The sequence below is a fragment of the Numenius arquata genome, chromosome 20, assembly GCF_964106895.1.
Source record: "Numenius arquata chromosome 20, bNumArq3.hap1.1, whole genome shotgun sequence".
NCBI lineage: Eukaryota > Metazoa > Chordata > Aves > Charadriiformes > Scolopacidae > Numenius > Numenius arquata.
This window is the reverse complement of record NC_133595.1, coordinates 7,244,191-7,257,108: the sequence shown is the minus strand read 5'-3', so window position 1 is coordinate 7,257,108 and position 12,918 is coordinate 7,244,191. Positions and strand designations below refer to the sequence as shown.

General features: G+C 42.6%; 1 protein-coding gene across 2 annotated transcripts in view; it reads right to left on the bottom strand.

The window, feature by feature from the left end:
* SKI (SKI proto-oncogene) overlaps nt 1–12,918 on the bottom strand; it is a 108,447-nt gene that overhangs the window by 69,728 nt on the left and 25,801 nt on the right. Inside the window, exon 3 of one of the 2 annotated variants that reach the window (XM_074161571.1) lies at nt 9,972–10,080. The exons of the other annotated variant lie outside the window; for it this stretch is intronic. Coding sequence (XP_074017672.1) covers nt 9,972–10,080 — 109 coding nt within the window. The remainder of the gene's footprint in view (nt 1–9,971; nt 10,081–12,918) is intronic. 2 annotated transcript variants of the gene reach the window in all.

Below are 12,918 nucleotides of genomic sequence, written 5' to 3'. Positions count from 1 at the left end.
GTGGTTTTCCGGTAGACAGTTGTGACTGACACAATGCTAAGAAATCAGCCCTCCTTCTTCCCCTTCCTGTCTTACGACCTCCAGTGCCACTTGTTAAGGTTTACTCTATGTAAGAACTTAGGAAGATTGCTCTTAGTTGGAAATGCAAAATAACATCCTTAATTCAAGAGAGTCTTGGTTCTTGAAGAATGCTGTGGAAGTTTTCCTAATTACCAAAAGTACCAACTCTTCTAACTCTTGCAGGATGGTAATAAAAGTAGTATAGAGCTTTGCTAGCATTTATTTCTGTCTACTACTAGACACCTCCCCAGTGTGTCTAGCTGAATACCTGTTGTGTGTGAGAAGTTTCATGGATATTTATTAACCCAAATTTTACTGAGCCAAACTTCTGCATTTACAGTAACACTTTTAGACTCAAGTTGTGGAAAGCATTGCCAGTCAGGTCAGATCGGTATTCTAATGTGAAGCATCTTTAAAGGACATGGTAAATCTTAATCATTTTAAGTCCCTAAGAGAATTATCCTAAGCAACTTCTAAAATTATGTCCTGAGAATTGGGATTTCAAAGTAAGCATTTCTAATCTTCCATGCATCATTAGAAACCCTCCAGCCCTCAAAACTAACCCCTGCCATGCCCCCCTTGGCTACTATACATTTTGGTTTAATTCCCCGCTTTTACACTGAAGGTCCACCAGGAGCACTAGCTTGGGCTACATAGTGATATTTTAATTTCCATGTCGTTCAGGTCTGCAGCATTCAGGCAAAATGGTGGTTATAATTCCAGCTTCCTTTGCAATCACTGTAACTATGATAGACAAGGCTGTCAAGACGAGAGCAACAACTGGATATTCCAAACAGAAAAGTGTTAATGTACACAAAAACTGGGATCCCATTCCCCCACCAGCCAGTCCACTGGTTACGCTCAGCCCCTGGAACTTTAACAATGGGAATGAAGCTGTGCATAGATTTTCATGGTATTCTGAGCTCCTCAGCAGGACACTATATTGAGCATAAACTGGCTGTTTTAATAAAAATTGCTTGGCAACAGGGGTTTTGTATAATACAAACATTTCTACATAAAAACCCAAGGTAGCTTTCTCCATGTGATTACAGCCGGGTCCACAGTAATGCAGACCAGATGTGCATTCTGCATTCCAGCAGATTTGTTAATCTGGAGTTCTGCGTTATACGGGGGGGGGGAAGCCATTTACAGAATGATTCACGTTAACAAGGTATGGCTGATTTAAAATGGTCTTTATTATTCAGAAAAAGAAATTAATTGAGTTCTCTTGTTTAGAAAAAGCTCATTTGTCACCTTAAAAACATTCCATATTCACAGTTCTTGCCTGCCCACTGATTCTGCAGTGGGAGTAGCTGCATGCATTGATGCAGTTACTCATGATCCTTATTTTCATTATGAGGAGAATCGGTCTGAACGGTTATGGCATTGGTTTAATGCACAAAGCCTATCTGTCAGATGTCACTCCTGTCACATCTGGTAAACTGGAATTTTCACCCTTAAAGTGAGGGTGGCTACATCACTGGGTAAGTAGCTGAGTGGGAGGAGCTATAATGGTATACAACGTGCAAGTCAGCAGAAGAGAAAACCTTATATAGTTATTTCAACTTTTACTTTCCTATGGTATAATTAAAAAAAATATCAGATCTGCTGAATCATCGACCTGTTTCCCCCTTTCATGTCATCTGCTTCTATGATAGTATTGCCCAGAAGTGCTCCACTGAGAGTGCATCATCTCTTTCAAAAAGATTTTGCGTGCTACTCTAAACAGCAGTCTCTGAAATCTTCTTGTTTTCCTCCAAGGTCTGGTCCAGCAGCAGAACAACCTTTTATAAGCAACTAATTGTGTTCAGGGGAAAAAAAAAGTACAAAAAAAAGTACCCGAAAAGCCTGAACTTGCCAGTTCATTGTTTGGGAGGCTGCCGGGCCTTCATCTCACTGGAGCATTTTCCAAAGTTCAAGCTGTGTCTCATTTCTCGCTCCCCCCGCGCCCCAGCAAGCCCGCCCCCCCCCCCCCCCCCCCGCGGCACGGCAGCCCCCGGCGGGAGGAGGAAAGAAAGGGAGAGGAGGGGCCAGCGAGGACAAGCCATTTTATAGTCTCTCGGCATTCCAGTCCCTGCCTAATTCCCATCTTTGGAAGAAAAAAAGAAGGGGGAGAGGACAGCCTGAACTTTTGACCTGTAGCGCAGACACCCAACCAGAACAGAGAAGAGCCATAAAGGTGTCTGTGCAGGGCCCTGATCTCACGACAATCGTCTGCAGCTTGTTTCCTCACCATCCTCCTCAAAAAAATGTTGATTACTTGTTTTATGATTGCCAGATGGTGGACTCTACTGAGAACCTTCTTCCATCCCCAGTGACTGCCTGACCCCACATAAAATTGGAAGGGGCCGAGCCTTTTCCTACCACCCCCCACCACCACGGGAGGATGCAGAGACCGACAAACCTGAGAGCAGCTGATCCCGGTTGTACCAATGTGTTTCCAATTCTGTGCAAGGAATTCACGCCCAGATTTAGAATCGGCAGCAGGGTAGCTATTCGTAAAGCATTTACCTTATAGCAAAAGTATATAAGATGTTGCCTAAACAGTGTCATACGCTGCTTCTACTTCAAGGGCTGTTGTAAATCAGCACAGCTTCTTTCAATTAATGCTGCTGCCTAGAGCTTTATTGCTAAAAACGCATGGACACCAAAGGTCCCTCCTCCAGGGACAGGTAGGATTATGAAACTAAAGGAACTCCTATCACCAGTTTATCTGCATCGAAGCGGGTGGGTACGCAACTCCCCCACCGCAAATGCCGGGAGGGGAATACAAGGAAATGCGTTCTGTTTAAGATGCACTTTGAACAGGCCAGGACTCCCTATACCCACCTGCTTATCAGAGCTCGGCTGAGGAGGAGCTATGGCAATTCACATGCCACTCACTGTTTGTATATAACTTGACTTTCCCAGTACGCAATCAGAAGGAGCTTTTCACCGGAGACAACACTGATAAACTGGAGTACTGGCTCAAGGAACTGAAGTCCCTTAAGGCTATTAAACATGAAGACATAACTTCCAGCTCAGGAAACCCTTAAGCCACACATGACTGAAGTGTATATAGGGGAAGGTATCTCTGTACGAGTCTCTTCTGTCCTTCAGCATTTACATTGTCCACTTTCTGAGACAGGACACTGGTTTAGATGGATGCACAAAATGGTCATTCTTACATACCACAGTTAATAAAGTATTTTTTTCCTTCTAACTCCAGCCCACAACCAGTTCACACTCAGAGCCGAGTCACTTGGCCTTATTCTGTTATTTCATTCCCTTCTCTGCCATTTTAACTGATAAAACCCCAAAGTTCACAACCTCACTGTCCGAGGATTCCCCTCAGATATAGTATCCTCCCCCACATCAGTGATAAATAAGATTTACAGGGATGCTGACTGCATCATCCTCTAATCTCCCCCCTGACATACCAACAAGCCATAAAGTTTAGTGTGAGCCCCTTTCTGTTGTTGTTTACAACACAATCCTGCTTTAGCTTCTGTCTTGAATAGCTATCACGAAGGTCAGTTGGACCTAATTGCTCTGGGTGCCTCCTAATGACCACAAATAGCACCTTTTTAACGAGCAGAGAAGAGGGAGAAAGAAAGAAAATGAAAAAGAAAAGAATTCAGCCTTTCAAACCCAGAGAAAGCCTCAACTCCCGGCTTCTCTCAATTATGCACATCTTTAACTTCTCATGAACTTTACTAGGAAATGCACAGACAGGAGCTCAGAAAGTATCTTAATTTTTACCACCTAGATTTAATTACGGGATTGATTCTGCTCTCACATACTTCAGTTGGATTTTATTGCTCCATCTCCTTTAGGTGTTCTCTTTATTCAGTGTGATACAGTACAGGATTTTACCACAGCAGCACAGATTCACCACTGCTGTCTGGAAGCCACACAGTCACAGCGAGCACCCACGGTTGGGTTAGGTACAATTTCCTTATTTACGTGCAGATTTGTTCAGATTCAATCATCACTTAAGTTTTATTTTTCTTGCATGTGGATTCATCCTAGCCCGATATAATTTTCTCCATGAGGTACAGTTCCAGAAGACTTGCAATACTCATTACTACATAGAGTTGAAAAGTAAATTCTTAGCAAACCTTTTTTCTGCCATTTTTTGTTTAGGATTTTGTATTTTGTTTTTCTTTTCATCTAACATCTGGTCAGCAGAAGGGCTGATACATCCCCCTCATTTACTGTGTGCATGTAACTTACATCCCAGCACTAAACAAAGACCACATGAATCCTTCCAATACTGCCAAACAGTCTGATACTTTTAAAATACTTATAAAAACGCAGGAAGTTATTTACTGAATTTAACATGCACTTTGCCTATAAATAAGTTAACACCAGGGGGAAAAAAGTTGTGGGTTTTTTTTAATCAATTAACACTGTGCTGGGAAATATTTTGAGAAAGGGGTAAGTGGAATGTGGATACCTTTTATAGTGGCGCCTGAACTAGGAATTCACACAAACACCCCTAATCTTTCTTTAACAAAGTGACAGATCATCCAGGAACCAGTCCAGCCCAGAACGAACACTGGCCAGTCAAACTGGGTACAGCTTAACTACAGGAAAGGAACATGAAATCAAGCCTTCCTCTACAGCAAGATATGTAAAGTATCAGTTTATTTATAGTCAATTCTTGCTATAATTAAGAAGTTCAGGTAAATAGTTCAGTATCTCCTTCAGCATCCTCTCTATAAAGTAATACACCATAAGCATCTTTCATTAAAATAAATACTTCTTTGCAAAGCGTGTTTCTGCAGAAAGCTCTCATAACCTGCAATGCCACACAGACACTGCTCCCACACCAGTGTGGAGTACAGTTTGGGGTGGGATGGAGGGGGAAGCAGAGCTAAACTCAATTTCCGTTTTACCAAGAGGCACAAAGAAACACTGTATATGGGAAAGAGTATTTTGATGTGTCAATCTAGTGCTCTTTAACCACTACCCCCCCTCCCCCCACTCTGAATGCAGCTCAGGGCATTTTGATAGTCATCCAAATTTTGATCTTTCTTCTCCTATACCGAGGTTGATTTCTGGGTTTTCTACTTCTTCAAAGAGGCACCATGCTACCACACAGGATCCAGCTTTTTTTTTGTATGTGTGTACAAAGAGCAACAATAAGTCCTTCCAAGATCTCACCAGGCCGAAGGCAGCATATGGAATTTCTTGAAGGTACATCTTTCTTCTCCTACTGACTAAAAGCTCCACCCTAGCAGACTGTAACCCCTTGTTCCCGCTCTCTGCTGAAGTGTTAGAGAAAGGAAAATTCTAAACATTACATTTTCTATCTCACCTGGCAAGACAGTACATTGCCAAAGTCCATATGCATCCATTCAAATGGGTAGAATTAAAACAAACAAGCAAACCACCACCAAGAGCAGCACTGGAAGGGGCTCTAAGGTCTCCCCGGAGCCTTCTCTTCTCCAGGCTGAACCCCCCCAACCCTCTCAGCCTGTCCTCACAGCAGAGAAAAGCCTACAGCCCAGCAGATGAGATCTCAAACACAAAGCTTCCTTTATATCCTTGTTAATTGGAATCTCCAAAGTGGAATGGCATAACATCTATTTTTATCCCTGGGAAATGACTGAAAGGAAGAAGGGAAGAAACAAAGACGAAAGAGAGATTAGATAAATTGCATCTAGTTGTGCACTACAAAAAATACCTCTTAAAAATACCTGTTGTTTTTCTTCTCCAGTCTTGTGAATTTCAATAAAGCATGTATTTATCTAAACCAATGTAAACAGTAAGGGTCACCTCAGGTTCTCTTATCTTAGTGAATCTCTGAAGTGTTTGTGTATTTCATTTTCTACCAAAATTCTTGAATCCATACAAAGTTAGCACACAGAAATTAAGATATTATTTTAAATTATAGAGATAGTTATCAAAAATGCCAGTACATACACATGAAGATGAGTTGAAAGTAACATTTAGTAGGCCTCTATGTTCACAGTGCAGGGCATACATCTTCTGCAAATCAGACCCCAAGAAGTATCCCAAAGCAGAAAACACCAAAACAGAAAGGTGGTGGGGAGAATAGCTGTACTTATCTAGAGAAGTACTGATCAAAGCGATCCAAAACGTTCTAGCAGTGTCTAGGGAGGGAATCAAGTCGCAGGGCAGCTACCAAGTCTACCCTCAGTTAACCTACGGCTGCAGTAGTTCAATGGAAGCTGGCAGAACAGCCTCCTCATTGACTACACCGTTTCCTTTGGGCACTCATACTGCAGCTTTGCTGCTTAAAACACCAGACTGGTAGTCATGACACCCAGCTTTTATTCTCAGGTCTGGAGATACAATAGGGAGGTCAGAACACCACACTGGAGGTGAAGACTCGATGGTCCTAGGCTGCCTGCCAGGAGGAAAAGCTTATCAAGTCATCAGAACACAGAAGAGCCTGGACTCTAGGGTTCTAATTGCAGGTCCACCAGATAACTCCTTGTGTGGCCATAGACAAGCCATCAGGTCGTTCTCTATCTCAGTTTGCTCCTCGAAGGAGCAGATAAAATAAAACTCTTTGTCACAGGGTCACACAATGGCTGTTTAACATATGTAAATGATTCTAATAGTCTCGGGCAAACTAAGCAGGAAAGGCAAAGCACTGCTGGTGGTACTGCTGTAACTGCAGTCCTGTCAGCGTGTGATGTCACTGGGGCAGCCAATCTGAATGCTGAGCACACAGAAGTTTCTTTAAATGCAAAAGCAAGGCACTGTGAAAGGACTGTATTCCTAATCACGTCTCCTGTCACAGCCCTGCCTTCCATTTGCCCTTAAATCCCAGGGCGGCAGCACCGTGTGCGTGTGCGAAAGTGCACGCCTGCCTGGCCTCTCCTTTTGAAAAGGGAATCTAACAAATCCTTCCAGACAGCATTAGAGAGGAGAGGAGACGCTACCAGATCAAAACAGCCACCTGAAGTGACCCCTCTTCTGCTTCAGAGACACTTACAGAAGCTTCGTGCAGGAGTGGGAACGACAGGAATGCAGCACCACAGAAGGAGAGAGTTCTCTTGCCAACAGGTTCCTTTTAGCTGATTGCAGGCAGGTCCTTCTCCAACACTGGGAGGTAATGGGCCTCCCCTTTAAAAGCAACACTAATTATCCACTGGCCACCCTCCTCCCAAGAAGTGGCACCACCAATGTAAGAAGGGACACGTTTCACAGAGAAGTACAGCCTCTTCTGTATATCAGACCTGAGAAGTTATACCACACCAAAGTATAGCCCATCAGAAGTATCCCTCATTCATAATCATCAATCATCTGGGAAGCCCCCAGACAGAAAAAAAAAAAAAAAATACCGCCAGCATGTTCATTCCCGCTTGGCCCAGCTCCTCTGCCAAACTACAGAGTTTAAGAAATGTTGTCTGAGGGACTGAGATACACACTTAAGTTCTGTGCCTGATTACACACATGCTCCTGACTCAGGGAGTAAAAGCACTATCTATCTGGAAAAACTGTATGTCAGGATCAAAATCAACTCTGGGAAAAAAAGAAATAAAATAACACCTTTTGAACTCATCTGTGCAAGTAAAAGCCAGAACAGGCTGGACTAAGATTTACCAAGAGTTTCAGTTTATTCATTTTGTTTTCCGAGTATCTCCACAGTCTTAATGGAAAGTGGCAAAGGGCATTCTGAAGATCTTAAATGCTCTTTATCCTGCAGCGACCCAAAATAGCATCTTGTGATGTACTTGTGAAACTCTAAAGAAGCCGCACAAAGGCCTAGAAGCCACAGGCAGTGGAAAATGGAGCACGGCAATGCAACTTATGATCACGCAGACCACAGGAACATACATAAGAGGAGAAAAGAGAGACATTCATTCTCTAAATGAGTAGTGAATGGGAGCCTGGGAACTGCATGTTTGGGAGAACTTTAAAAGGGACTTTTAAAGAAGGGGCACGGGCTTTCCCAGCACTGACCCACCACCAGTAAATCACTGAGTTTCTTGGCTTTTTACTACTACTAGTATTGCCCTGTTTGAGTGCCTCAACAGTTTTCATCAGTATCTGACTTTAATTGCAAGCTGCTCCCAGAAGATACTAGGGCACAGATGAAAGAGTGCTGAACACTTAAGGGTTTTAGCCAGGGACCTGTGCTGTGGGTAATTTAATTAACAGTTCAGCATCCAATATGTGACCGCAGACAACTCTGATACTGCAGGTCTTCAGCCCCTTGGAGAGTGACCTATGAATATTCCAGAGGAGGGAATACACCTCCTCTTGCTTACTGACTGTTCCTAGACAAGGTCACTAAGTGGAACACCACCGTGCTTCCTCTCCTCAGTCGTCTTTCCTTTATTACATGAAGGAAGTGTTCTCTCCCCAGAGATGTTCCTCAGGACCGAAATCAATGCTGTGCCACTGCCCATCCCACTGCAGCCAGCCGGGTTCTATGACGTTAAATTAATACTTGATGTTACTCAAAGGGGCCCTGAAACATGGTTTAGAACAGCACAGCGCTCCCAGAGACGGTCCAAAAGTTATGGCTGAATCAAGACAACCTACAGGAATGGACCATGAAGTATTTCTCAATGTTTTCAAGTAGATTTCACTAGAACCTGCTGACCTCTCCTTTTAAAGAGGAAAGAGCAAAATACACCAATAAAAGAGGGGGAGGAGAGATTCTTTCTTGCTAAATCCTTTTTCTGTGAAAGCAGAACTGTTTCTTTGAATCTGCATTCAGGTAGTTCTGCTTTTGCTCTGTTCAAATGAGAAACCAATAGAAAGAGAGACAGACAAACAACATGAACAGCCTCTGTAGCTCCACGGAAGAGCCACCTACCAAGCTCCTTCAAATATCCTTAGATGAGCATCATGGATTCTGGGTCATTTAAAGAAAGATGTGGAGAGTAGGTTGCTGAATAATTTGCTTTACCTCAGGAGAGCAGCAGAACGCTGTACGTCTGAGAAACACGGAACAGAAGACAGTTACCTTGTCTTCTTCAACTGGCTGCTTTTTTGGGTTTGGTTTTTTTTTTTTTTCTTTCTTTCTTTTCTTTCAGTGCTCCTGGACAGAACCACCACGACTCAACTACAGAAAACATGAAGTTAACGCTCCCTGTTTCTCCATGGTCACACGGCTACAGATTTTCCAGAGGTTCGGTGGAGTTTACAATTTCCAGTTTTGTGTGGCAAGCAAGAGATGAAACACAACAGATTTTTCTTCAAAGGAACTAATAATGTGAAATTACTTTCATCGTATCAAATTTTGGCATCAAATGCAAAGAGATATCTAAAACTTGGACTGCATCGCCATGTGCAAACAGGAGCTGGAAGCTTCATTTCACTATGATCTTATTAAAACAGATGATGCCTTACCCCATCACAGCCATTTCAAAGAACAAAGCAATCCTATAAAAGAGGCTGAAAACCTTGACAGACCTTGCCCTGCACTCAGCTATCCATAAGCACGTCAGCAGAAATAAAAGGTGTCAGAAAGGACAAATTTGGGCTACTGCTGCTTACCAGCTGCATGTTGCATCTAGAAACAATTCTAAAGTTTTGAGAAAGTTACTTGTATCTTTCAATATTGATAATTTTAGAATGTATACATTTGTTACTCTCTGAAAAGCAGGCCAATACCAGGCATGCCCAGATGTAGGCACAAACTCACTTGGATCTTTTGAAAATCACTGGCAATGAGCAAATTATGCTCTAGTTATGTCAGTGTACATCCGAAATCAGTGGAATTCCACAGGCTTTTCACTGAGAGCTGTGTCTGCCCTATTTACTGTATCAACCACACACAAAGCACAACTGACATCTTACTGGCAACAAGCTGAATGAGAACATGCCTATCATAGCTAGCGTTTAGCACTATAGATACATGTGAATATGTATTTCAGAGTTACTATTGTTTCCTTTTCCCTCTCAAGAGAAGAGATTCCCCATCCCCCAGCCCTCTCCACCTCATTTCCATCTGGCTGACACTGCATTAATGCTAAACCTCCAGCTGGATCCCACAGTATTGTCTTGAACATTTTGTTCCAGCAGAGCTGAACTCTCGGAGACTCTCGGCTCGGAGCACAAATCACAAGGCTTTATGTACATACAAGAGCAGCCTCTCAATAACAGACTGTGCCCCTGGTACCGTGGCGGACAGGCTGGAAATAGGGCTAGTTCATGGAAGGAGGCCAGTTGTTGTGCTATGGGGTTTTTTGTTTTGGTTTTTAGACACTGCCTCTTTTCACATAAAGCAGACAAACAGGGGAGACTCTCTCTCTCCCCCTAATGAGGGGGGGTTTACTCCATAACTCGTACAGCCTTCCCAGACTGTGGTTTGAGAGCGGGAGCCACCCTCACACAGCGCTACACTAATACGGTATTTTTAAAGCAGGATTAACAGAAATAGGTAAGTGAACTGAAAGAGCCCACAGCACTCGGGTCACAGTTCCATATATTTGCATTTTTCCTCTCCTCCAGTGAAATACACAACAGCCTCCGGCCACAACAGCAGCCAAAACACAGGGCTAACTTGGAAAGGCTTGACCTCCACATCTCCAGCCCAGGTCAGATGTGTACCAGTAAAGATCAGCTGAACCAGGCTCCCACTTAAGTTACCAGAAAACATCAGTAACAGGCAGGTAGTTTCCTCACGCCCACTTCAGGCAGGGAGCACAATGCCCTGCAGGAAGAGGTAACAGGACTGGGCTGTTCTCATACTTCACCCTCATCAAACATGGTGAGAGGCCTCCCATGCTGGAAACTCCTGTGACCCAGTTAAAAGAGACAGTGACCCAATTCTGTAATGATGGGAATGAAGCCCTTCTCATTTTCTCCAACAAGAATCATTTCAACTAAACAATTCAATTCCAGTAGAGGCAGCCCTCTCACACAACAGAAATTTGCAAAATTCCTTTTTTATTGCTACAGATTCACCCCTTTATAGGGCCATTCATGCCATTGTATCTTCAAGTGCTTTATAAATTAAGAAAGCACATTTAATATAGAATATTTGCCAATACTCAAATTCCCCTCTTGGGTTTCAAAGGTAAGAATTCCAACCTCACAACAGAATGAGACCTTTCCAGTAGCCACCTGCACTGTTTGGAGTGGTGCTCTCAAGGAAATATTACTCCTAGTAAGAAATATACAAAATATTTCTCATTTACACTAAACTCCGTTTGTCACTTGAGTAGAAAGGTAATGCAGAAGTGCCACGAAATGCATATAAGCGTATCAAAAAATATCTTTTGTACTTCAGAAAAAGATACTTTCGATGAAAGCTGTCTGACAAGCCCTTTGCATGGGAGAATCAGGTGCTAAGTGACACAGGGATCTCACTGCAAGTACGAATAGGACAACTCGAGAAGTCAGCCGCAAATACAGAGAGGAAGTGCTAATCACTGCACTTGTGTTTAAAGCAAGGAAACAAAGCCTTTGCTTTATGTGAAACTTTTTTTTACTATTGTGGAAAGTTCTGATTTACACAAATCCTCAACCTGAAGCCTCCTGATGATGCAATTTTAAAGTGAAATAGATACATAAAGACTTTTCAAACCTCTCCTTACAATACAAAGCAGAGAATGAGTTGGGGGGGAGGGGGGAGAGAGGAGAAGAGTGTGCACCAAATGTTTTACTAGCATAATTAAACCCAATCATGTTATCAGAGAACTTCCCTAAAATGTGTGAAAATCCACTGCAACTCTTGAACCATTCAACTTGATAGGACTTGTGGAAGAGACAGGGCTATAGCACTCTAGAAATTTCTCATAAATGGATAAAAAACAAAACAGATGCTTAATCCATTCTACACCAGTTTATGTTTCTTCTTCATGCCATAGTCACGAGTTTACTTTTTAATTCATTAAACCCACAGTGTGTGCAGGGAATAGGATGAGATTTTAGAAATAAGTATTAACACCCCAGCCAAAAAGCACAAACGAAAAGACGTCAGAATAGGAGGAAACACAGTAATTTATTCAGATCAGAGCTTTTGACAGGTTTCTGTCTGACCTAACCTTGCCTTGCCAACACAGTAAACTAAAGACTAAGATTGCTGGCGCTGAGCAGGGACAGAAGATGTTATCTGATAGCTGTCATTATACAATTGACTCATATCACATGAGAAGACCTACAAACTACAAGGCTGGAACATTTATTGTACAGCACTTGGTACTCACATACGTCTGTCTTTCAACAACTTCAACCCACAGATGAAGTCCTATGACAACTCAATGCAAAAAGGCTTTATTTCTTTTTTTTAATAGACAGGACAACTGAAACATAATGAAATACTGGCAGAGTTCAAGAGTAACATCCATAAAATCCTAAAAGAAATTCACTAATTCTTCACATGGCATCTGGGAACACATATATATGATAAAATAACCAGTGTTTGGCTGTATGGGCACCAGCATCACTACAAATCAGTGCAGTAGTTCAAACTAGGGTGATGGCCACAGCAAATCACTCTGAGCCACATTTCCATCCTCAGCACATTGTAGTTTACAAGAAGAGCATATGAGGTGAGCTCACAGCCATATTTTTCGGTTTCTGCCAAAGAAAATTCTCCCTCAACAACACAGGTCTGCTATGGTCTCCTTTACAACGTTCCTGCCCTTTTTTCACTCTGTGTAAAAGATCAAATGAGAAGAGGATAAATAACATCCTTCTTCCCTTTACAAACTGGAAACCCTCCCAGCTATGACCACTCTCTCAAAGCAGCACAGCTGCACTGCAGTATTGATTAAAAGAGGAAGTTTTCCTTGACACCAGAAGAGTGACACCCTAGAGACAGTGCTTGTGCAACCTTCTCTTGGGTCTCCCTGCTGTTGATTCCCCTGTCAAAGCTCAGTTGTCAGGATTCAAAAATAAAACTAACACAATGTTTCATCGTTATTGCTCTCCTCCCTC